General features: G+C 40.5%; 1 protein-coding gene across 7 annotated transcripts in view; it reads right to left on the reverse strand.

Moving 5' to 3' along the window:
* The window catches only part of XRCC4 (X-ray repair cross complementing 4), a 144,006-nt gene that overhangs the window by 63,342 nt on the left and 55,927 nt on the right, over nucleotides 1-24,737 (reverse strand). For all 7 annotated transcript variants that reach the window (XM_056514352.1, XM_056514353.1, XM_056514355.1 and 4 more), the window contains 2 exons: nucleotides 20,289-20,441; nucleotides 19,823-19,926 (listed from right to left, as the gene is read on the reverse strand). In XM_056514352.1, coding sequence (XP_056370327.1) covers nucleotides 19,823-19,926; nucleotides 20,289-20,441 — 257 coding nt within the window. The remainder of the gene's footprint in view (nucleotides 1-19,822; nucleotides 19,927-20,288; nucleotides 20,442-24,737) is intronic.

Genomic DNA, 24,737 nt, shown 5'->3' on the forward strand with positions numbered 1-24,737 from the left:
ATTCCTTATCTCTCTGGGTCGCCCTGGTGCTTGGACAGTGTTTGCAGTACCTGGGCTCCTGCACGTGCCATCAAAGCTGGTTTGCAGGATCACCATCCTGACACAGCTCATTCCCTAAAAACCCCACAGGAATCACAAGCACAGGGAGATTTCCCTCAAAGGCAGCCTTAAAAACCAAGTGTGAGCTGCACACAGGACATTCCCTCCAGTGCCCTGGAGCTCAGACTCCTCTGCCACAAGAATGATTTCTCTCCCTGTTAAACAACCTTTGAGGAAATCAATACAACTCAAGGGAGGCCATAACTCTGGAAAATGTGTGTTTTCATAACAATGGCATTTGGTGGTGGATATATTAGCAACCTCTACCAATAACTTGATCATGTTGTACTTATAAGCCTAGGATTTTTTCATTTGTATTACACATTCCAGTTTTTTGCACTGTAGATCTTTCTACTTCAGGTTGAGAAAACATTGCAGCTGGAAAAATCTAAAATAAAAATCTATTTAAACAGGAACTTTGCTTGCTTGTTTAGCAAAAAAAGAACAAAAACATTTAAACAAATCCTACATTCAGAACAGAAGGTATTTTGCTACTTATTTATACAGCAACATAAATACCTGGTTCTATTTCAGAGATAAAATAGCAACATAAATATGTGACACTATATCTTTTAGAGAAAAAGACAGATTTAGAGCTTTAAAATAACCCACTCTAAAATCAGTCAGTGACACACAGACCTCTGCCCCCCTCCACAACAACACACAGATTTAACCCTGGAACACAAACCAGCCACTTTAAAACTGTCCTTGCATGTGAGCACACAGAATTAATGGCAGCACAGAGCCTAATCACTCAAAATGTCATTGTCAAAGGACAAAAGTTGAGAGGAGTGAAGGGGGAATGGTGATTCCTGGTGGGGGCAGGCACAAGGAGAAGACCAGTGCTGTTGAGCAAGGCTCAGACACGAGAAAATCTGTGATCTAATGGCCCACGAGCCCCTGTGATGGTCAATGTGATTCTTCAGCATGTGAAAGATTATAAAGTGTGTCCACAATCCTTCAGTCAATGCTGATGGAGAACAGCTGAGAGTGGAAAGCCTAATTAATGCCCCAAAAAGTTATTCTGACAGGACCAAAGGTGACGTTATGAACTAATTAAGGATACATTAAATGTGTTTTGGACTTCTAAAAATTTTTATTTAAAGTATTTTAAAGATTCAACCACTGCCTAAAGTACTCAATGTCTTGAAAAATGAAGTGAAAAAATGGAAAACAACCTCAGGAAAACCAAACTTTGCCCCAGCACCCCTCACACTTCAGTGATGATCATCAAAAATTTGGAGTGAAGCCTGTAAGATTCTGCACTGCCTTCTTTTATATCAATTCTCCTTCTCTTTCCCTACCTTTAGCAAACTTTGAGACAAACTGAGGAGGCTGTTGTGACTGGTAAAAGCAGATCATTGCCCAGAAAGTGACAGAATTATTTCAAACCCCTTCCTTCTCAAAGACTATTCCATGAGAAGCTTGTGCCCTTTCCAAATAACCTTTCCTGCAGAAGAGATTTTTGGAATATTTATATTGTGCTTTTTGTATGTATAGACTTTTTTTTTTCCTGAATTTAAAAAGCTTTGGATCTTTTATTTCTACTTTATGTTTTAAAATTTTGTATAACCAGCTGATACAGTTCCAAACTCTGTAATGCATTTTCCTGTATTTGCTGTGAAATGAGCAAGATGAACTGAAGTCTCACATGCCATTCACTAGGAACAAAGTTCTATTTACACTATTACCTTTCTGGACCCATTTATTTTTCTTGAAATCAATATAAAACCTCCACTAAATAAAAAGACATACCACAAGTATCATCTACAAATTGCTGTCAGCTCTTTGCCTTTTTTTTTTCTTTTTTTCTTTTTTTTTTTTTTCATACTCTATTCCTAAAAGGCTTTTCATGCTGTGAATTTAAAGACAGCATTTAAGATGTCATTATGGCATGTCTTTATATACAGCTGCCATTAAGGTCTTTGTAATGGATTCAGAAATGATGAACATGGAAGGTGCCTCAGTCAGACATGACATTAATGTTTTTTATGGCAGATGCACTGGCACAATCTCAATCAACATCACGGGATAATTCTGCTTTGGAAAATGCTACAGGTAATTCTGGTTGCCCTGAGAGGCTCTGAGGGTGTATTTAAAGAGTTTTAAAGACCTCAGTAAGTACTTTGAGAGCAGCAACACATTAATATTTATTACAACACTTACTGAACAATGAACATGAAATCTGGTTACGTGCGAAACGTTGATACACGATGAACAAAAAATTATCAATCAGCAGGTCTCAGTCAGAGTCAAGAAGTTGGTTTAATCTGTAACAGCTTCTGTTTAGATGCTCTTAAACACTCACACAGCATGACTTTTAGTCATCATTTATTATTCATTGTGAGTGGATTGTAACTCTTGTGGCAGGACCCCAGACCTGTGTTTGCATTCTGACCTGGGATGGTTTTTTTCACCTGATCCTTGGGCACCTGCAGGATCATGAGCAAAGTCCAGCACTGACAGGGCACAGCTCAGCTCCAGGAGATGTGATCCACACCACGAAAACCCCCGTGGTGTACAGGGCATGGACAGGCTGGAACATCCTCGGGGATTTTTCAGAGGGCAGTGGTGGGGATGAATGGCAGAAGACCATGGCAAACCAGCTGGCCCCAAGTCAGGCAGGCAGCAGGGAGGCAGAGCCAGGCTGCAGGGTGAGGTCAGCGTGTGTGACTCGTTACAGGACTGGCCCTGCTCCCCTGGGACCCACTGACTCTGGGATAGTCTTTCCAGATGGCAAAAGCTGCAGCCCTCAGTGAGAAAAAACAGGATCACGCCCTGAGCTGTGCTCATGCTCCACGGATCCTCCCCCTGAGAGCCACCAGGAAAAATGTTTATTGAAATGGGAATGATCACCCAAACCCACCTGGAAACACAAACCCCAAATATCCAAACCCAGAAAACATGGTGTTTTCTTCTGATAAAGAGTCTCCCAACTAAGTTTTGCTGATAGGTAGACTGTCCTAATTCCTGATTCCTGAAGGGTGAAACACAGCCTGGACTGGCAAAGCTTGATGCAATTCCTCTACCCCTCCATCAATGTGCAGTGATTCGAAAAAAAAAAAGTATATCTATATATAGGGATAATTTATGGTTGCTTAATATTTCATGCAAGCTCAAAATATCTATATGTCAGAATAAAATGCTTTTCTATATTTAATGTATTTTTGTAATTTCATTACACTGGGCAATTCTCATGCCCCTCTACCATCAAAAATTCATTTAAATTATTAAGGTCCTGTGGAAATTTTAAACACTTCCTGACATTTCTCCAAAACAACAGTTACTGTAATGGTAAGGTTTGATTACAAAAAGCAATACAGTCTCCCTCTAACTAAATAAAGCTTAGAGAAAATGGGATTTAAATACAAAGGGTGTGTAAACACTCACTCCTTTTCCCACCACAACAAAACAGACTGGTTTAGACTGAAAAGACTTTTTCCTCTGGCACCTTGCTTCAGGAGAAATATCAAGGGATGATCACTGTGATATAAACCACATGCTAAACTCTAGTGATGAAATACTATAAAAACATGATGTTGTCAAAGAAAGAATGCCAGTGGGTTATTTCCAGAGAAATTTGCTGAAGATGTTGGAAAGTATGAATGATTTTATGACTTTTTCTAGAGAACCAAGAGAAAAAAACCAAGTGTTGCAGGCTACAAAGACCTGAGGAATTAAGCTCAGTAACAGTGAAAGCAGAATAAAGTCACTAGGTTAAGCAGGTGATGTTTGGGATGACAGAAAGCCATAACAAGGTTCTATAAGCAGAAAATATTGCATAATTTGATTTTTTTTAGTTTTTCCAGGAAAAAAAAACGAACCATAAAACAGAGAATCTTCTCAAATTTTTTTCTTCAAATTTTTTTTTTCTTCTCAAAGAATTTTCTCAAATTAAAGGTTCCATCTTAGAAGTCCTCCAGCTATCCTGAGTAGTGGTACATTAGAGAGCCTGATCCTTAGAAAAAAAACAATGTTGATATTATTTAAAGCTAGAATTTTTGCTTTTAACTAATATTTTTTCTGACCATCATAATACTTGCCTAAAAAACCTTTGCAGATTTCCTTTATTCGAACGGATTATTTGTTATTATATTGGTATACCTGACTTAACAAAAAAAAAAAAAAAAAAAAAGGAGGAAAAAAAAAAGAAAAATCACAGAGTTCCAAATCAGACATTTAAAAAAATATTTTCCTTCCTTGTGTGAAGGCTCCACAGTGCTGCCCTCAGTCCCATGGTTGCTGGTACTGGGTGTTATTTTGGCACCCTGCCTCCCAGGAAGGCCAGTCTGGTCTGACTCCTGGTGGAGGAGAACACTGTGCAGAAGAGTGAAAAACGTCAGAGCAGAGCTCAAAAGCAGAGAAAGATACATCTAATCTTTGCACACAACACCCTCTTTGTTGACCAACAAAAAACACATTAAAGGCTCCAGGACTGGGCACAAAGTGCTGATGTGAATAGCGGCTGCTCAGATGAGTAACACTTTATTACATATTCAGAACTGAACACTTTGGCCAGGGACGGGGCCAGAATAAACCAGAGAAGCCTCTCTGGAAGTTAATGGAGCCATAATGAATTACACCAATTGAGAATTCAGAGTATTATTCTGGGATAGAGCTTGCTGGTGAAATGCACAAAACAAAGCGAAAGGCTAATTGCATGCTGGGCATGAACGCAGTCACTTCAAATTGTATTTCCTGCAAAGGCAGCTTGAGTAGTATCATTACCTGAAAAACACCTAGAATAGCTTCTTGACCATTCCCTCTCTTGCAAAACCTACACATAATAGCTTTGTTCTTTTTTGTTAAATTATACAAGAGAGATTAAACTCCATTACTGCTTTCTTTCCCCTGAAGCAGCAGGGAAAAAGCAGTACCATGACTAAAACATCCATATTTTAAACTGCTAACACACCAAACCTACCCTGGGACATGAAATTCTATGTGATATAACAAATTTTTCCCAGCCTTGGAAAAGCTGAAGGGAGATGTGTGACAAGGGCAGTTTTGGGAGGACATTCCCAAATGTTGTGATGAGCTCCCAGTCCATGCTGGCCTGCATGCTCACACATCAGAGCCTCTTGTTTTGGTGGTTTAAAAAAGGAAAATGCTCTTTGCCTTCACCATTTACCCTCAGGAACCCTCACTACAAAAATACCTGTTATTTCCTCTAACACTGTTTTCACTAATAACAACTATTCCAGCTGATAACAAGAACTGTGTTGATCTAGTTATCCAAAGTTATCTAAGGAAAATAAAGCCACCTCCTGTCTGCCAGACAGGGATTTTAAAGCTCCTCAGGCCCATGAGAAACAAAGGGATGATTTGTTCTGAGGAGCAGACGTGAATTAAAAATGTCAATGTTGTCCTGAATGGGGACAGCAGCAGCCTGGGCACTGGGAGAGGCTCAGCTCTGGGACACCAAGCTGCTCAAGGAAAGATCTGGGGGCTGTTTTCCCTTCTAGTTTCCTACCCCAGACAAAGGACATGGATACACAGCAGGGCTAATTCTCTGCTGCTGGGATAAGGGTCACAGCTGACTGAGCCACTGGCTGCTGTTAATAAATGTAATGTCACATCTCTCCTGCAGTAATTTGAGCAACCCACAGTGAGGAGAATGAAGTGGGAAATAGCTCAATCTCACCAAAATGCAGTGCCACTTCTTCCTGCCTGATATGCCATTTTTCAAAAAATAAAGAAAAAACATTAGATGAAAATGCAACTTGCTCTGTCCTTTACTGCTGCTACCTGCTACTCATTGCTGCAGGGGGATGGAGCAGCACAGAGTGGAACAGATAATTCCCACCTCAAAGCTGCAAAATGCCTAATCTTTACCAGAAATTTAACACCCTGTCTCCCACCAGAAGACAGGAACTGTGGATTATATCCCATTGCCCCACTAAGGCTCATCTACTGTGCCCATTCCTCTCCCTCCAGCTCAACAGGGCTGGCTGGCAAGACCCTCTCCTGCCCAGGGGAACTCACCAGTGATTAATTTTAAGGCAATTTTCTACTGCACATGCAGTAAAAATTCTCCTCAGCACATCCTTATTGGGGCTGGGGCTTTAGGAAACTATTTAATGTTTTTTAGCCATGAAATATAAGTATCTCCAGAATATCTGGATGCATGGTGCAGCTCTCCAGTGTCTACGACACCTCAGTGGCACAGTTGGCCTTTCCCTGCACATACAATACCTCCAGTGCACATAAAAGTGCCTACAATGGGATTGGCTGCATGTCTCCCATCCTTAGTTTATCCTGAACAAACCATCTCCTCTCCTTGGCTCTCCAAAATTCACAGGTCCAGCATGGGGGTTGATCTCTTCTGCCCCCTCACAAGAGCAAATGGCATTAAGTTGCACCAGGGGAGGATTAGCTTGGGTATTAAGAATAATTTCTTCACACAAAGGTTTTGAAGTGCTGGAACAGGCTGCCCAGGGCAGTGCTGGAATCATCCTTGGAAGTGTTCAGGAAATGTGTGGATGTGGTGTTTAAGGACGTGGCAGTGCTGGCTTTACCATCTAACTCAATGATCTCTGAGGTTTCCACAATCTCAGTGATCTCTGAATCCACAATTCCATGTTTCTGTGAGGTGGACAAGACCCTCCTTCTCTGCAGTGAGAGTGATGCCTGATTCCAGTGTAATGTGATTTTCTGTTATTTCCTCAGATTATCAAAATTCAGCTGTTCTGTGAAGCTAACTGGGAGGTTCTCAGACACTGGAACAGCTTTTTGATGTTGACACACCTAGAAAGAAAATAGATTTTTTCACTTGGCAACTCCTGAACCAAGTGTTGCACTGAGTAAAAAATAAAGCACCAGGAAGCAGCTCAGTAGCCTAGAAAGAGACATAATTCACTCACACAGGCACACAAACCAAAGGCAAATCACAGTTTTGACCATCCTGATGCTTTCTGAAAATGACTGACATCAATCTCATGATTCACATATCTCAAGGATAGCTTGAAACCACTCACAGCCCGCAAAAATCCTCTGCTGGGAATATTCTAATTCCTGCCCTGCTTTGTGGGGAAGGCTCCTGAGATCTCAGGACCCATGGCAGAGATCTGATTTTACCCTTGGTGTGATGTGGCCAATGTCATCAGCCTGAAATAATTGAGGTCAGCTGCTCAGTCTTATGGCTAGCTGAGCAACACCTTTCATTTCTCTCTCTCAAAAAAAAAAAAAAAAAAAATCAGTTTAGGCAAAGGGAAGTGGCAAATCGAAGATCACATTTCCATCATTCACAGCCTGCCTCCATTTCTGATCACAAGGAAAAGACAGATGCATTCATGTCACAACTGCCAAAAATCTTTATCAAGTCCTTGGTGGGCAGAAGCACTTTTTACATTTCCCTAAAAGCTATAAGACTCAATCATTTCTGGGAAGTTTAAACTACGAGTTCCATAAAGAAAATAATTCTCTGTTCTCCACTTTGATGAAAAGTTAAGCTAAGTGCACAATAAGAGCTTATCCCTCCTGGGCACACAGAGAGGAGGTGTATTTAAATTTCTTCTGTAATTTGATGGCATTTTGTGCTTGGTTAGTGATTTGTTAATGCCCTCAGAAGTTACAGAAACTTGGCAGAACACCTTCCTAAATTTCAATATTTAATGAAATAGTTTTAAACATGGGAGGGACAGAAAAAACAGCAAGGTGAAATAAAAATGGGGCACATCACACGAAAAATTAATGACAGTATAGTGAAATGACTGAAAAGACACTTAATCTAAAAGTCCATCTGCATTTCACATCAATCCCCAAATTTTCTTTTCCTTTAGCAATCAAGGCAGGTGAAGATATCGGAATTGACCATTTTGCTCAACAGAACTGGAATCAGATCAGGTGCAATTTGGAAGCAGCTTCCACTGGAGCATCAGCACAAAGGCTCGTTTTGCAGGCAGCAGCCACACAAACAGCAGCAGTGTTCTGCAGGGAGGTTTATTCAGCACACACCTGGAGACGTGGCTGGGAACTGTGACTCAGATTTGTTGTTGTCAAGTGAGGGAATCAGGGAACTCTGTCTTCAGGCAGGCTGCAAACAGGGACAGACTTTGGGAAGGGCAGGTAATTAACCCAGGGCTCTTAGTGCTAATTGAACTGAGGAGCAGGGCTGGAATAGGGATGAGGATTCACCTCTGGACACAGATGGAAGCTGATGGCAAGCATGTCTCACAGCAAATGGAGAGGAGGTGATCCTGAGTGAAGGAAAGGCTTTGTTGAGCAGGAGGACTGAAAAATAAAAAATATGAACTGCTTGTGATGTGTTATGAAGGAATTCACACCAAGAAAAGCAGCCAGGTGAGAGCCATGGGTGCTGTGAGGGTGGGCAGGGCTGGCACAGGGTGCCCAGAGCAGCTGTGGCTGCCCCTGGATCCCAAAACCAGGCTGGACACTGGGGCTGGGAGCAGCCTGGGCACAGGGGAAGGTGTCCCTGCCATGGCTGGGGTAGGGCTGGGTTATCCTCAAAGTCCCTTCCAGCCCAAACCAGTCTGTGTGATCTACACACAACCCTGGTATCGTGGATTCTGTGGGACTTCTACAGACAGGCCAAGAAAATTTCTTACTACCAAGCATCCTTGTCACTTTGCACATCCTATACATCTCCTCCTTCCCACACCAAGGGGGTGTTCCTGCAAATCCCAAGCAAAAAACACTGTGAGTCATCCACATATGGAAAACAGGAGTCCCTGGTAACCAAGGACAAAGTGTCTTACCTACCAAAGGGAATTCACAACATTCAACTGCTTTGGAAAAATCATAATTTCCACGAGATTTCCACAAGGTTGCTTACTGCACCCCACAGAAATGTGAGGGGCTCTGTCAGGTAACACCCTGTGTGCTGTTTCCATCATAAAAACACATTTTGGTCTCTGCTTCATCCTCATTCCCCTCACTCACACACTGATCAATGATGCAACAAGACACTGCCTCACTTGGCAGAGATGTCCCAAACCTTATCACACATTCCTTCCCTGTCCCAGGCCACAGGGCAGCTCCACAGAAGTCACTGTTTTTTTCCTTTCTTCTCCTCACCTCTTGAAATAAAACAAGAAAAAAACTAAACCCACCTAAAACAACAAAAGAAAATTTCACCTTCATCGAAATTCTCCAGGTCTTGCTAGAACTCAAAAGATTGCACCCCAAATGTTTTGATGCTTCCTGCAGGAGCAAGGAGCTACTAGTGAGCCATTTAGTTAATGATACTGCTCCCAAAGCAGACAAATTTCATGCCTAACTAGAGAAGTTAATATTTGTTGAGGTGTAATGAAGTAAACAATCAAACAGGGAGTATACAACAGCTTTATTTTATATTTAGAATGTCTTTTTTTTTTTTTTTTTTAATTACTTTGAAGCTTTCAGCAGTTGAGGTGCACCCACACCACGTGGAGATGGTGGGACAGAATTCAAACAACTCACTGGAGAGTGCCAGAATGGCAAGATCACCCCCTGAAAGAACCCCTGGGGATTAGAGACAGGTTAACCAGGAAAGGTCTCAAGGAAATTGCTGGCAATCAGATACTCCTCTCCCAGGAACCCAGGTAATGAGTATCCTTGTGAGAATCCAACACCTGGCTATAGATTAAAGAGCTGTTTTTCTCATGACTGAGACAACAGCTCACAGTATGGCTAATCCCAAATAAACCCTGCTTTTCCTGTATGGAATTGGAGACAGTTGCAGGATCAGCAGAGGGAAATCTGGGGGCTGTGTAAGCAGGGACAGCCCTGCAGCCAGGTGAGCACACCTGGAAAACCCAGTCTCAGCTGAGACAAAGCCCTGCTCCAAGGGGTTCTCCTAAAAGCTGAGTTTATTTCTCCAACTGAAACAGGCTCATTACAGGGACAAAAATTAAGACTTTTGGTCTTGCCTGAACTGGTTACATCTAATTTCTTTCCAAGCTACTGATGGATTAACCATCATGGAAAAAATCATGGAAATTACTTTGGTCACTCTTAAAAGCTGAGATTTTTAGCTACCAAAGAGCTGCCTACTCACTTGTGTGCTGAGCAAGTTTTATATCCTTATTAAATATAAAAAACCCACCTCTGCTCTCAAACTGAACAGAGGAATGCCCTGCAGTGAACTGGGAGCCATTTGACATAGGCATAGTAAACTGTTCTTCTGCCATGCACATCAACACTGAAAATTAATTTATTTTTATTGTTTCTTTCAAATGATTAAGGTAGTTACTTGGTTAAGAGAGGCTATGAAAAGCTAACGTGGAATAAATGCCAATTTTTAGTGTTTATTATATTCTTAGTACATTCAGAAATACTGGCACATACAAATGTGTGGTAATGTTTTGGGGTTTTTTTTGTTTAATTTTAATTACCCTGAACTTGGACACAGCTGGTATGTACACAAGAAGGTCTAAATTTTACCCCATATTCTATAAAAAAAAGACAATTAAAGATGGTCACTCATTTTAATTTATATTTAGATATCCAGATTTCTAGAACAATATGTTCTGAACTGCTCACAGAGCATCCAAATTTCTGTTTGCAGGAAGAGTGATACTGTGCTTTTTTACACACTGACAGAATTAGTAATGAGTGATAAATTAGTTATTACTGACATTTTTATAAGCTACAAGAGAAGAAAAGGTTTGCAGCTTGATTAGAGGGATACTTCCTCTGGAAAAGTGAATTACTGGGTTTAAATTTGGGAAGAATTTAAAAGAGGGCCCAATTATTTCAGTGTGTTTGGTCCCAGGTGATCACAACCACATCTATTAACTCACAGGAACAGGGACTTGTGAATTGGAGATGAAAACTGCTGGAAGATGAATCCCTCTGTGAACATATTTTTATTTAAATCCACCTTTTTAAAACAGAAGTTAGATGTTTAGATTCTAAGAGGCAAGGGTCATACTCAGGATGCCCAGAGTGGGTTTTGCACTTGTTTCCCTAAATGTAAGTGTAAGGCTCTGAACCTCATGAATTTGACTCTCTCTGGAAGGTTAGGAGGTGTCATGTTTTGTGTGTCCTAACAGAATAAAATTAATCAGATACTAAAAAAAAAGATTTGTATGTACATTTGTATGTATGAGGAAATACATGCTCTCTGTGTTCCATATATGTTGGAATCTCTGTCCACCCAATTAAAAAAAAGCAAAAACTCAGGGTTTACAATACTTTTGCTTTGGCATTATATCCTTGATTACTTTTAATTTATACAGTAAATAAATTTAAAAACCCAACGAACTAAGAAGATGCTGCTGACAACTCTAGTATTGAAAATATCTCCCCTCTATCAGATCCCATATGGGAAAGTTCACTTTTAGAGTAACTTTGTGTTTGACCTGCCTGGACACAGGGTGTGTAACTGAGAGCTCCTTTATGATGTCATCTGTACATAAACCAGTGAGGTCAGGTTAAACCAAGCAGAATACAGCAAAATGCATGACAAAATCAAAAATTACTACCAATGCCATTTGCCTATTGTGTCTGGATTATTTTAAAGCCATTTTCCCCTTCCAAGTTTCACAGATTTCTAATATTCTGCATGAAATTTGTGCACGTGTGCAGTCATGGATACTGAGGAAAAGGGTCCTTGAGAAGAGCCTTTCATCCCAAAGATGAAAAGGAACTTCTCAGCCTTCCAATACAATGACTGACAAAAAACCTCCCCCTGCCTTCCAGGAAGTCTGGCAACATTCCAAGTGATTTATGTGGAATTTGTGTATCAGTTTAGTGCCATCATTCAGGGTTTCCATTGAGTAAAGCAAATTTTTCTAGTGCAATTTTATCACCTCACTCAGTCTCTTGGCTTGATCCATGTGCCACTTTAAGAAGAAAAAGCTTAAGGACTTTAGGACAGTACCTTTTACTTGAGATGGACACAAATAACAAAAATATCCAGTAAAATAAGCAGGACAGTAGAGAAGAGAAGGAGGGAATAAGTAAAAAAAAAAAAAAAAAAAAAAAAAATGGGACTATTATATTCATGACTTTTAGACGAAGCAAAGAGATTTTCTTCTTCTTAATCAAAGGTGTTTTAAAGCATTAAAATAAAACAGTTTTTCTACTGCTATTTTAGATAGTGTGCTGATTCTGACATTTGCTTAGGTGTAAAATGTTTCACAAGGCCTACAGAAAGCAAAGCCAAACGTGGAAACCAACTCTCAAATCCAGCCAAGACCCACCAGACTCACAGGGTGCAGCCTAGCTGAGAAAACTCCCAGTCAAAAACAGGGATGTGTGCTTTAACCTGGAAAAGCAATAAATCAAGAGAACAAGCACAGGGCTTAGTGCAATCTTGAACAATCCAGCTTTTAATCAAGATAGGCTGTTTGCTGGGATGAGACACTGTAATACAGCTGGGAAGTCATTAAGGTAATTATGGCAGTGAGTGTTGCACAGGTGGCCAGAGCAAATGCCCTTACAGGGAGAGCCACACTCCAAATAAAAAAATAAACTGGTGTGTGCACCCAGCACTGGGGAACTGCCCAAAACACACAAGAAATGTGGAGTTTGGGAAGGCAGACTACAAAATCCACAACTCAGCATCAGAAGAGCTGTTATATGGAAGGTGGAACAGCCACAGGTGACAGCAAACTCTGCTCCAATGTTGTGTTGGGTTGATGTGGCCAGCAATGTGAATTCTGTGTATTCTGTCCCATCTGCTGCAGCCGGGTGGGGCAGTGCCCCTGATCTCCTGGCACACATTATCTGCTCATGGGCCATCTTTAAACCAGCTGGGCAATCATCTTTATCTTCCCACAGCCCATCCTCCCTCCAGGAGATATCTCCTGTTCATGGCCACTGAGTCCCAGGGCATGACTGATAAAATTCCATCATCCCACTGGGAGATGCTCCAGCCAGGGGAGGAGCCAAGCCTTTCCTACCCAGATAAAAACTGAGATTTGGGACACCAAGGCACCTTCTTTCCACTGGATTCCAGAGGAAAGCCAGACCTTTCCACATCATCCCTGGAGCTTCAGAGGAAACTGCACCTTCTCCAGGAGCACTGCTCCAGCTGAGCCACATCTGCCCCTGCAGGAGGATGCAGCCACCATTGAATGGGACTGTGCCAACACCCTGACTGACTGACGGGTGTCAGCTTGGATTCTGACTCTGGCAGGGTTTGGGATTGTTCTGTGTAATACTGCATTGCTAGTTTAATTTTCCTAGTAAAGAACTGTTATTCCTAATTCCCATCTCTTTGCCTGAGAGCCCCTTAATTTCACAATTATAGTAACAATTTGGAGGGAGGGGGTTTACATTTTCCATTTCAAAGAGAAGCTCCTGCCTTTACTGGCAGACACCTGTCCTTCACACCAGGACAAATGTTCTTCTCCCTGGTGTGGCCTCACCTGCAGCATCCAGGGTTTGCTGGCTGGCACCCACAGGCAGCCCATTCCCTGGCTGAAAATAAAGGTTTTTATACCAATGTTCAGGATCACTACCCTCTCAGGAACCTTTCTTCCTCAAGAACCAATACCTCTCCTTGTTGGAAGGATCCTTCTCCAAGAGCCAACAGTGCTCCTCTAAAGCACAGGTATATTTTCAAGAAAGGAATGCAAATGCACTGTTTTGTGCATGCCAATTATCTTGTTTTCAGTATATCATGAAATATATCTAAGTATTTTTATTTCTTCCTGTCTGAATTTCAGCTGCCAGAGGGCAGGGCTGGATATTGGGGTTTTGGGCAGGAATTGTTCCCTGGGAGGGTGGGCAGGCCCTGGATCCCTGGCAGTGCCCAAGGCCAGATTGGACACTGGGGCTTGGAGCAGCCTGGGACAGTGGGAGGACAAAGTTCAAAATGAAATTGTGTGGCAGAGGTTTCCTGGGCAGGCTTGCTAATTCCTGTGTGCATTCCTCCAAGTATTGAAGAATAATTTAAAAGAATTTAAAAAAAAATAATAACAAGAATTTAAAAAATGCCAGGTCCTTTAATTTCACTAGATCCCAAAATAACCTTACCCTGGCTGCTAAAGAAATGCAGGGACTTGGATTAAAGCAGAAACAAAAGCTGGGATGGGATTGCCCCTGGCAGGTAGCTGATGGGTGTCAGGAGTTTCCAGTGGCTCTTCAGGTGGGGACTGGAGGAGGATGAGGCAGAGCAGGGCTGTGGTGACACAGCTCCAGCACCATTAATGTTGCAGTTTCACAACTGGAGAGTTAAATTCTCTACCAACAGGTGTCAAAATAGGCTTGGGAAATTATTATCCATGGAAGGAGATAACATTTATGAAGTCACTGCTTCATTAATGGATTTAATTTTGATTTATTTACTTAAGAACTTGAACTTTATGTCATTTATTCTCCTTTGCATGAACATATCAATATCCCCTGTCCCACAAAGAAAAAAAAGGAATAATTCCACCTTTGTTCAAAGTGCACATTGCTGAACTGTAGACATTGCCCTGTTCTTTCAGTTGTCAATGGAAAAGAAACAACACTGGATTCATGGGTGTGCATCATCAAGCCTGGAATCCCCAGCTTGGTCTGAAAATTATTCTAAAATAAGGGTCTTACAATTTAACTTAAATACAATAAATGTAGTTAATTTGATGATTTATGCAGAAATTAAATTGCACTTGAAAAGATTTTACAAATCACTAAGGAAACAGAAGTTCTTTCATGTGTAGCATTTAGTAGTATGTGGATAATACAACAACAAACATTTTTAAATTTTACCTTAATCAATGTTGTTGCACCTAATTGTGCAGTGTGATCATTAGCTGCTATGAATTACATGAAAAAAATATTAATTTTTTTGATCAATAACCAAACTTTCAACAATCTTAGAAAAGCATAAATCTGACTCTGTTATACAATATCACTAAATACTTACTCATTTTGGGGCACCCACATTCAACTGTATCACTTTATATGGTGAAGCAGGAGCAATAAGAACAATAAGAAAATAATGCAGAGATATAAATAATTTTGATAATTTCCATAAAAAAATGTTAAAGTAATATGTTCTAAATCCCTCTTAGTGCAATACTGACAACAGGATTTTTAAAGGGGCAAGGAACATCTTGATACTTATACTGTAAATGTATTTTGGCCATGGCACCTGCTGTAATACAGAGGGAAACCAGTTTGGGAGCTACCAAGTATTTCAGAGGCATAAAACCATCAGGCTGTGGGGGAAAAAATCAGTATCAAGTTTCAGGGGAAAATAAAATAAAGGTATCTACAGGTTTAAGGGAAAGGGAAATGAGATTATTCCTTGGGATGAACCATTTTCAATTACAGCCTGCAAAAAGAGAAATAACTTAAACCCAAAGTAAATTAAAATGGCTAAGTACTAAAGCTACTTAAAATCAGACTTTTAAAGAGAAACTTTCACAGATGGAACTTTAACTGCACAGCACAGCCGGGTGCTGTGACAACAAGCTTTTTTTATTACTATTAACTTTGATCAAAGCTTATTAACCAGCGGCACCAAGCCATCAGTGGATTGGGCTACACAGGAGAGCTAATTAAATTTAAAGGGCCACAAAGTCCTGAGGGCATAACACACAATCCCCAAGGCAGGAGCTTGAGTGGAGGGGCTGGGAGCATTTGCATGGTGAGGTAGTGGGAGATGGCAAGGTGCTTGTTTTTATTTACTGTGGGCTCTGCAGAGAGTTTAATCCAACCACTTCTGAATTTGTCCTCATCATTAAACATGCAGAAAAGTGTGGGCACTGAATGTCTGGGGAAATATGGAATATTTCCACACACCTCAGCAAGAAACACAGATCATAAAATTGTATTTGATCCAACAGGGCAGATCATGACATCCCTCCTTACCCTAAGGAGAGGTAACTTCCACCAATTATAATGTGAAATACTACTAAGGAATTTAGGATCAAGAGAAAATAAAACAGGATGCAAGCTGACTGTAAATTGGTGCACAGCAGCAGACACATATAATAGCATTTATAACTGAAAATAACAACAATAAATCATACAACAATTTCTTCCATTGCCTACATCCCACCTGCTATGTTATCCTTCCTACCTACAATAGATGGCAATGATTAAATCTTTCCCTGCAGTTTTGTCATATAACTGGGAGGAGGAGTAATATTCTCATTTCTGGTCACTTTCCAAGCACTGTGAAGAGTAAACTATTACTCTCCATCTGCCTTTCAAGCTCCTGGGAGGGCAGCAGAGAAGGGGAACATTTATCCCATCCTTCCTCATGTTTTAAAAGCCCCCTGACATGTGGACCACTCAAACATTTGTAAGTTAATAAAAGGAGATGATTCGCAGGACAAAGCCATTATTTCCAACCATGATATCCAATTGTGATTTATCAGTCTGATATTGTCATTTTGAGATCTCTAGGAGGAAGGGCTCAGTAGCTGGAGTAAACAAAACCTGTAAAATCCAGTGCAGAGGGGAAGAAAGAGGAATTGGTAACAGCTGGGTTGTCCTTAACCAGAATAAGTATTTCTGTGTCCTAAAATGACAGAAACATCTTGCATCAGTGGTGGTGGCATGCTGAGTCACCCACTCACTCCTGTGGGCTAAGAGAAACACAGGCTGGCAATTTCTGGGGCTTGTCATTTGGTTTGTTGGGTTTTTTTTCCCACATAAAGAACAATTGTGTCCAGCTGGCACCAGCACATGAAGGGAACCACAGCCCTTATCCCTCTCCACACCTTCTGTGATATTTCCAGGTCTGCTCCAGATGGGAGAACTTTGCTGAAGCACCAGTAGGGAAAGCAACAACTACACCTGGGTTTGGCAGCTCACAGAATCTCACCAAGGAGCAAAGCACGACCAGCCCTGCCCTCCCCAAGACACATTCCTGGCACTCCATCCATGAGGAACAGCAGCAGGATTTCCTTCATCTCTTCCTCCTCCTCTCAAGAGGAGCTCACAGGCATTTCAAGGACCTGACACGTCATCTGTAGCTGCTGCTTCAGAATTTATTAAACTGCACTGAGAGCTGGAGTTCTGTGTCTTTCTCAACTTCACATTCACAGCCCTAAATAACATTCCAAATAAATTCCCCTGTGCTCATGGCATGGTGGGCAAAGCTCTTGTATAGAATCACATACAGTATTATTTATACATGTATTATTATTTATTAATGTATTATAATTTATAAATGTTGTACTAAGGGGTGTAATTCTCATCAGCCATTTTTCTGAGCGCTTTAAAATACTTACTAACTCAATTTTAATTTCTTCCTTTACAATACAAAGCATTAACTACATCAATGTGTAGGCAAGACAAAAACTACCACGTTTCAGTTGATCTTTGCTTTAAGCTATGGAGCAGAAATTGTTGTGAGAAAGCAAACCATAAATCAAACCTACAAGTAGTACTGGAAACACCAAAAAAAAAGAAATAGGTAAAACTTTTAGGCTCCATATTCTGCCCCTTTACAAAGATTGCAATTAATCATTCTTACTCATTTTCTTACTGTTTTTCTTCACTGGGTCTTGTTACAATATTTGCATCAGATCAACACCAGACTGATAACTAAATAAGTCACCCAATTTTCTTTTAATAAACATTAGCAGGATTTTCTTCCATGTCCACTGAAATACCCTGGTGTTTTATTTGAGTGCCCCAAAAATTCAGGGAGAAGAACAATTATTGGTGGTTAAATAAAACCTTCAGAGAGAGTTTTAAACTCTGAAGTTCAACAAATCCTGATTTTTTTGTTGCTGATTTTGCAATGTCTGGATTTCACAGCTTCTGTGTAACATCCCCATGAGTTGCTAGAACAGAATTATGTTGTGATGGAACCACCCCAAGATTTCCCCTCCCAATCACCTGCTGAGCACTGCTGCTTTTTCAATTAATAGTGAATTATTTTGACAACATGCACATACAAAAATGCATTTTTATGTTCATTTGTGTGTGTATGCACACACCTGCCTTCACTTTCCTTCAAAGAAGTTTTCTAATTATCTTCTCTCTTGATTGTGGGTGTCACCAGTATCTACTAAACTACCTCAATGATCCTCTAATTCTTGTTGACTCTTGCAATGACATTTCAAGTCCAAAAGGAAAAGAAATACAATGATGGATGGACTAGGAGATAGGAAAAATAATATCAACAGGAAAGAAAACCCCAAATATTATCTGTTTTATCTTTTAAGTCTTACAATCCTTGATGCTTCATGTAGCTTTGAGCTTCATTATCCACTCATTCCACTCCTCCCTGAATCACTATTTTCTCCCTGAAGACATGGTCTTCCTCTTGTTGAGTGTGAAAATTTCAGGACAGACTTCAGATATTCAGCACCCAGCTGTGCTTTCCCATGGCTGGGAGAAAGCTGTGCCCAAAGGAAGAGCACCACTGACCTCTGGGATACTCAGTGTGAGGGCTCAACAAAAACTCAAGTGTGTTTCCCAAAGCATTAACTGTATGGTCTCCATGTTATCTGCAAATTTTGCATCTGAACTCTTCCAGTCTGGACCAAAACCATGAAGACTGCATCCCTCAAAGGCAAAATAAAGTATAATTTTTGTTTGCACCTCAAATAAAAACACAGTTGGTGTATATTCCTATAATATTGATCAATCCAGTCCCTCAATATTGCCATGGCAGTGGGTGTTGTTTTTCATTATTAAATAAATATCTCTGTCTCAAAACTCTCACTGAGCTAGTTAGGCCCCACTGAACTTAGAAAAAGACTCCACAACTTCCACTCTTCCTTGCCTTTTCACAAAAAAAAGCATTTCTCATCATGTTACCTGAACTGACCAGTTACCACCTGACAGCAAAGACTTCTGCAGGGCACAGTGCAACATTTAAATTATTTCTTTCTGTGATCACAATTTCCTCCACGTGTCTGAAGCTCTGCCTAGTTTACATAAAGCCAGAAATTCCTCAGCAAACAGGCCCACAAGAGTGACAAAGCTGCTTGCCACTGGCAACAGGGTCCTGAACAATTCTGGTTCCCAAATGTGCACAGAAAATTGCTGTTTTACTGGAACACATTGTTGCCTGGATTACCTTTACCTGTGGTGGAAATAAAAAGAACCCACAGCAAACTTTGCAGACAAAAAGGGAAGTCTGTGCATGTATTTTTATACACATATATGTATATATCTCTACATATATATAATAATATAACAACTATCAATGCAGTTTTGAAACTTTGATAGCATTTACCCCGTGTATTCCCACTAGTTTATCACAAACATGCCAAAGTTCTGATTCACAGTTAAATATCTTGTACTGTATAATGGCCCATCACTGCATCCCACACACTTTACAAGGCTCCAGTCCTGGAAGAATTCACCAGATTAAGTTTCATGAGCATCTTCACAAGGCCAAAAATCCTCTGACAAATTAAAGTGGATTCTGCTATAAATACATTTTCATTCCATTTATGCACACAGCTCTTTTTATAGCTGTTAAACCTCCTCTCTTTCCCCTTTTTAAACACTATTGAAACTGTCAGGAGCTACCTTTTACACTTTATCAATCATGGCACACACATCATGATTCCTAGAATTTAAAATGGAGTTGTTGATGGTTCAGACACTGTTAGACTGTCATTAGCTCCACAAAGTGTGTAATTTGTCACTTTGCAAGAAATGACAGTGCCTTCACTAGTGCAGCGTGCTTTTAAACCTCCCCTCTCTAATTTGAAAATGCCAGTATTGTACTCTCCTTCAGGAGAGGTATTTTTAAGGCTTGCTGGCTGGCTTGTCACAGAGAAATCTGTCAGGTAGTATTCTGCCTTCCCTGAGCTTTATTCACACAAAGACTGCCTGTGATAAAACAGGAAGACAATGCTTTGTGTCTTACCTGATGGCAACGAGGCCCCTGCTGGATTTTCACTTTCCTCATCAGTGCTGGCATCATAGTTGTTTTCTCTCTTTATAACCATCTGAGTAGTAGCTATACTATCCCTAAAAACATCAAAAGAAAGGGAAAGAAATTAAGGTATTTTTGTTTTTAAAGTAATTAAGTTACTCAAGGGGAATATGTATGGAATTATCACCTATGGAAAGGGCAGGGATATGATCTGGTTGGAAAATCAACTGCAGAAAACAGGACAGATCCATCAAGTATTCACTTCTTGGCTACAGCACCCACAGCAATTTGCAAGGATGCCAGAAAGAATCCTCCTCTCCCATGGCTCCCAGGATTGGTTTGGATAACCCAGCACCCAGCCAGGAAGAACTGCCAGGGCCAAGGAAATGGAAACTGATCTGAGCTGAACTCAAACATGCTCCAGTACCACACCAAGAAACCCAGGGAAATTAAATACCTGGAGCATTTGGCATCCACTGCAGATTCTCTAGCTTCACTCAACAGCTTCTGCAGGTTTCTTATCTTGGCCTTCTTTTCATTCAGCACCAAAACAAACCTGCTGTAAAGGTCAGCCTCCAGCTCCTCTTTAGCTTCCACGCATTTTTCCAGCCTGCAGCACAAAATTAAGTGTTACACAAATTCTTCTGGCTCCTGGAAGACAATTCTCTTGTGAGGCCAGCCAGGAATCCCCACTCCAAGCCAAGGTGCACGACTGGTCCAGCACCTTGTGCCTGAAACAGGCCAGAGTAAGCTTTCTTTTTGTTGTTGTTTTTCCATAAAGAAGTGAAATGAACTCTGCTTCCAAAAGGGAAAAGTTCCCAGATCTGAACCTTTCTCTTCATGCCTTTTCTTTTTTGGAGGTTCTTGCACACCTCCATCTGAGACAACTAAAATTTAAATAGGCAAATGTTCTTTATTTTCAATGCTGAATACAAAAGTGGGTATACCTTAGCAGGATACACATAATGAGATTATAAACAGGTATGATTCACCTTGACAGATCTCAAATCTGGACCACACACTGGTGTGACATATACTTGAAGAGGAAAAGAAAATTCCAAAAAATGTTTAGAAGTTCTTAATGCCTTCAAAGTGAAATACACTTCAGGTTTTAAAAAAATTTAGTATGCACCTGTGAGGAGATGAATGTCAATAAAAGGAAGCACAATGGGAGCATTAAATTAAGAATATGGGTGTATAAAGTCTCATAAGCAAAACTGGAATACAAGCAAACCTGAGCACACAAATCAAGTGATTTGTGGCAAATGTAATTCTGGGTTTAATTCTTACATTTCATACCCTTCAGACCTTGGGTTGAACTATTTTATTAGCTGTGTACACAAGAAGCAAACAAATATCTCAATAATCTTACTGATCATGGTAAATACAGTAAATAGTCATAACTTTAAAATATTTTTTTCACCAGCCTATGTAAGGCAGTATAAAGAGTTTAGAAGGCTGATTATGCAATTAAACCCAGACATGTAACAGACTTTAAAAATATTAATTTATAAGGCAAGAGATTTCAACAGACTTCCTACATAAATACTAATTACTTTGTTCACAGATCAAAACCATATATGATGTAAGAAGCAAGACAATAGCAAAAAAAAAAAAAAAAAAATCTCCTGATTTTTATGTTGTGGTGAAATGTGTGAAATCTCATGAAGTATTAAGCCTACTGTTCAATGCTTTAGGGATATGCTTGATAGTTGATAAATAATTCATCTAATTTAAATGCAAATATCAGAATATCATTACCATATAGATCAGTTCAATAATTCCTAAATGAAAGATCATAGGTACTAATCAACTACCAGGAGACTTTCCACCTACAAAAGGGAAGTTAACTGTTTAGTGGGGAATAAATAGACAATTCACAAAGAATCATAAATCCTAATGCAGGGCCCAGAAGAGCCTGGACATGCTTGATACTAATTATTTCCGTATACATAAAAATGGAGCGGGGAGAAAAAGGATTTTGCCTAAAATATGCTAATCTTGTCTGCATCAAATCCTGTAGAATAATCCCCTCTCCCACAGATAAACCAGGGAAAGTGGTTGGTCTCTGCTAAGGCTGGTTTAAATGTAGAGAAATGTGGCTGACTTGGCCAAAAAAATGCCATTTAAGATAACTCCAGTGAGGCCCTTGAGTGCTGCAAAGACATCTCCTTCTGAAAACCCACACAAATGGAAACTTGCAGTGAAGTAAATATGAGGCTGCCTTGATTGTGAGTAGTGCAGTGGAGAAACCTACTGCAAGGCTGGCCAATTTATTCAGTCTCTGGAGAAAAAAAAAAAAAAAATTAGCAACTTGAACATTAGAATTAGAATATTAACTCTTCCCTCTGGGCAGAAGCAATTAGTAGTATGCCATCAGATAATCTTATATGATTGTTTTCATTTATGTGAACACCTTTTTCTAAATTTTTTTTTCCTCTGTTACTCAAAGCTAACCACTTCTAAATACATTCTCCAGACACAGAATGGCATTAATTTGGCAAAACCCTCAATGCAAGAGCACTGATCATCACAAAAAGCATCACATTAATGCTGTACTTGCAAGTTATGAGCCTTTAAAATCCACTATTAAATGGCATATCTGACACTTTAAAAGAGACTGGTAAAAGGCAGTGGTTCTGGGGACAGAGATGCATTAACTGTGCAGTGGGGTGTGTCTGTGGAGGATTCACTGAGATATTCACCCCCTGAGCTGTGTGAGCACAGGGCAGAGCTGCCTGGGCTTCATTCCAACACCTCAGTGGCTGCAAACACAAACTTTAATTGCCTTTCCACACTTCCCCTCAAACACCATCTCCCCAGGCCAGGTGGAGGAGCTGCTCAACTCACAGACAAGCTCCCAAAATGGGGTTTGGTTGCTGGAGTGGTGCCTCCCAGTTTGTGCATCCTCAGGTCTTTCTGCAATGCTTCCCACGTGCCAAAATGCAGGCATCAAACATCCTGCACAGCCCACAGAAACCAGACACTGTCAGGGGCTGAGACAAACAATAAACTGAGAAATTAACAACAAAAACCAAGATTTCAAGTGCTGGCCCAACACAGAGCAATCACACAAGCTCTACAAGGTGAACACGAGCTATGAAACTTAATGGCATTTCTTTAATTACCAGTGGCACCTTTCACAATCCAACACTACGAAGGAAAGAATTCAGCATCTCTGGCATTCATCCCTGTTCCCAGTGCTCTAAAATAATTCCTGGATCTCACAGCACTGCTCCCTTGCATTTCAGATTCACCCTCCCCCCAGCACTGGCAATGGTATGGAATGTAGATGAGCTAATGCTGAAGACTCAGTTTCAAGCCCAAAGTACCTTGCTTGCATTTTTATAATCTGCTTGTGGTTTAAATACACTGTCACTGCAGTTGACCACAACAGAAATTGGCAGCTATTTTGAATTTGGCTTGTCTGCACAAATTTTAGACACCTGATAACAATATACATAGCCCACGCACAAAAAAAAAAATTTAAAAAAAATTGGATTTTTATTGTTCAAGGAATTATTTTGCTACAGGTTGTTATTATTTAAAATTTGCCATCTCCATTACCATGGAATCATGGATTGGTTTGGGCTGGAGGGGAATTAAAGCCCATCCAGTGCCACCCCTGCTACAGGCAGGGACATCTTCCACTATCCCAGGCTGCTCCAAGCAGGTCTGGGATGTATCAGCCTTGAATTTTCTATATGAAATAAAGAGAACAGCTATTCTGCTCTGGTATTTTAACTCATCCATCCCTGGGGTGTGCACACACACACACTCACTCAACCCCAGGCAGCCACCTGCTCACCAAAACCTCCAAGAAAATTCCAACGGGGAGATGGAAATGGGATGACTGAATAATTCCACACCATGCCCCACGACTCAGGGGCACAAAAGCAGCTCTCAGAAGCCTGCCTGCTATGTTTTAGTTCTAGTGAAGTCCTGAGGAGAGAGGCTGTGAGCAGAGGGAGTTGCAGGGGCTGTCCTGGCCTGGAGCACAATTCTCCACACCAAGAGTTCTGTATTTGATGTTTCACCACTCAGCACCGTGAGTGGTGCAGGATGTAAATCCTGAAATCCTGCCTCCTGAACAAAGACAGGCACAGCTTTGTTCAGCTCAGGGCAACTCTGAAACAGCCAAAACAGCAAACAGGGGCAGTGGGGTAAAACTGGGCTGTGGCAAAAATATTTTAAAAAAACCCACCAAACCAATTCAAATTTAAAAATATAACAAACAAAAAACCTTCCCAAAACCCCAACCAAAAAGTCCAATACTTCTTGAATGAAAATGATTTTTGAATAATTTTTATTCTACAGTTAACAAATATGGCCAAAGAGTGGTGACCATAAAACCTTCAGTGCATATTTTGAAAATCCATTTTTCATCTGCTCAAAACTATAAACACGCTAAAGAAATCCACCAGCTTGCACTGAGAACAAAGTCATGCAGCTCTGATTGTTTTTCTTTTTTTTTTTTTTTTCTCTTTTTCCTCATTTTCTTTGGGTTACTCTGTAAAAAGTGCCACCCCACCATGGAAATTGATACAAGCACTAATGCCTCCTACACATCAGCGTGTAATGCAGTACAGAACACGGGTTATACAATACACTATTGTTCAATTACACTGTTAAGCAGTAAAACACTACTTAGGGAGGCCCTCTGCTTGTCAGGAGAAACTGTTACTCATTTTAATGAGAGGGGAACAAAACTAACTTCTGCCCAAAAGTTGGCTCTCTTTTTCAAGGTAAATTAAGGCAAATTAGCTGCATTCTTTCATCAATCTTCCTAGATTGTGAGTTTTTTTCAGGTAAAGCTAGAGAAAACCAAGACAAATCTCTGACTTAGCTCTGTGCTAAGTGTTCTGTGCTTACTGAAACAAGTATAGATTATTTCACTACAGAATGA

This window comes from Oenanthe melanoleuca, chromosome Z (genome assembly GCF_029582105.1).
Source record: "Oenanthe melanoleuca isolate GR-GAL-2019-014 chromosome Z, OMel1.0, whole genome shotgun sequence".
NCBI classification, from domain to species: Eukaryota; Metazoa; Chordata; class Aves; order Passeriformes; family Muscicapidae; genus Oenanthe; species Oenanthe melanoleuca.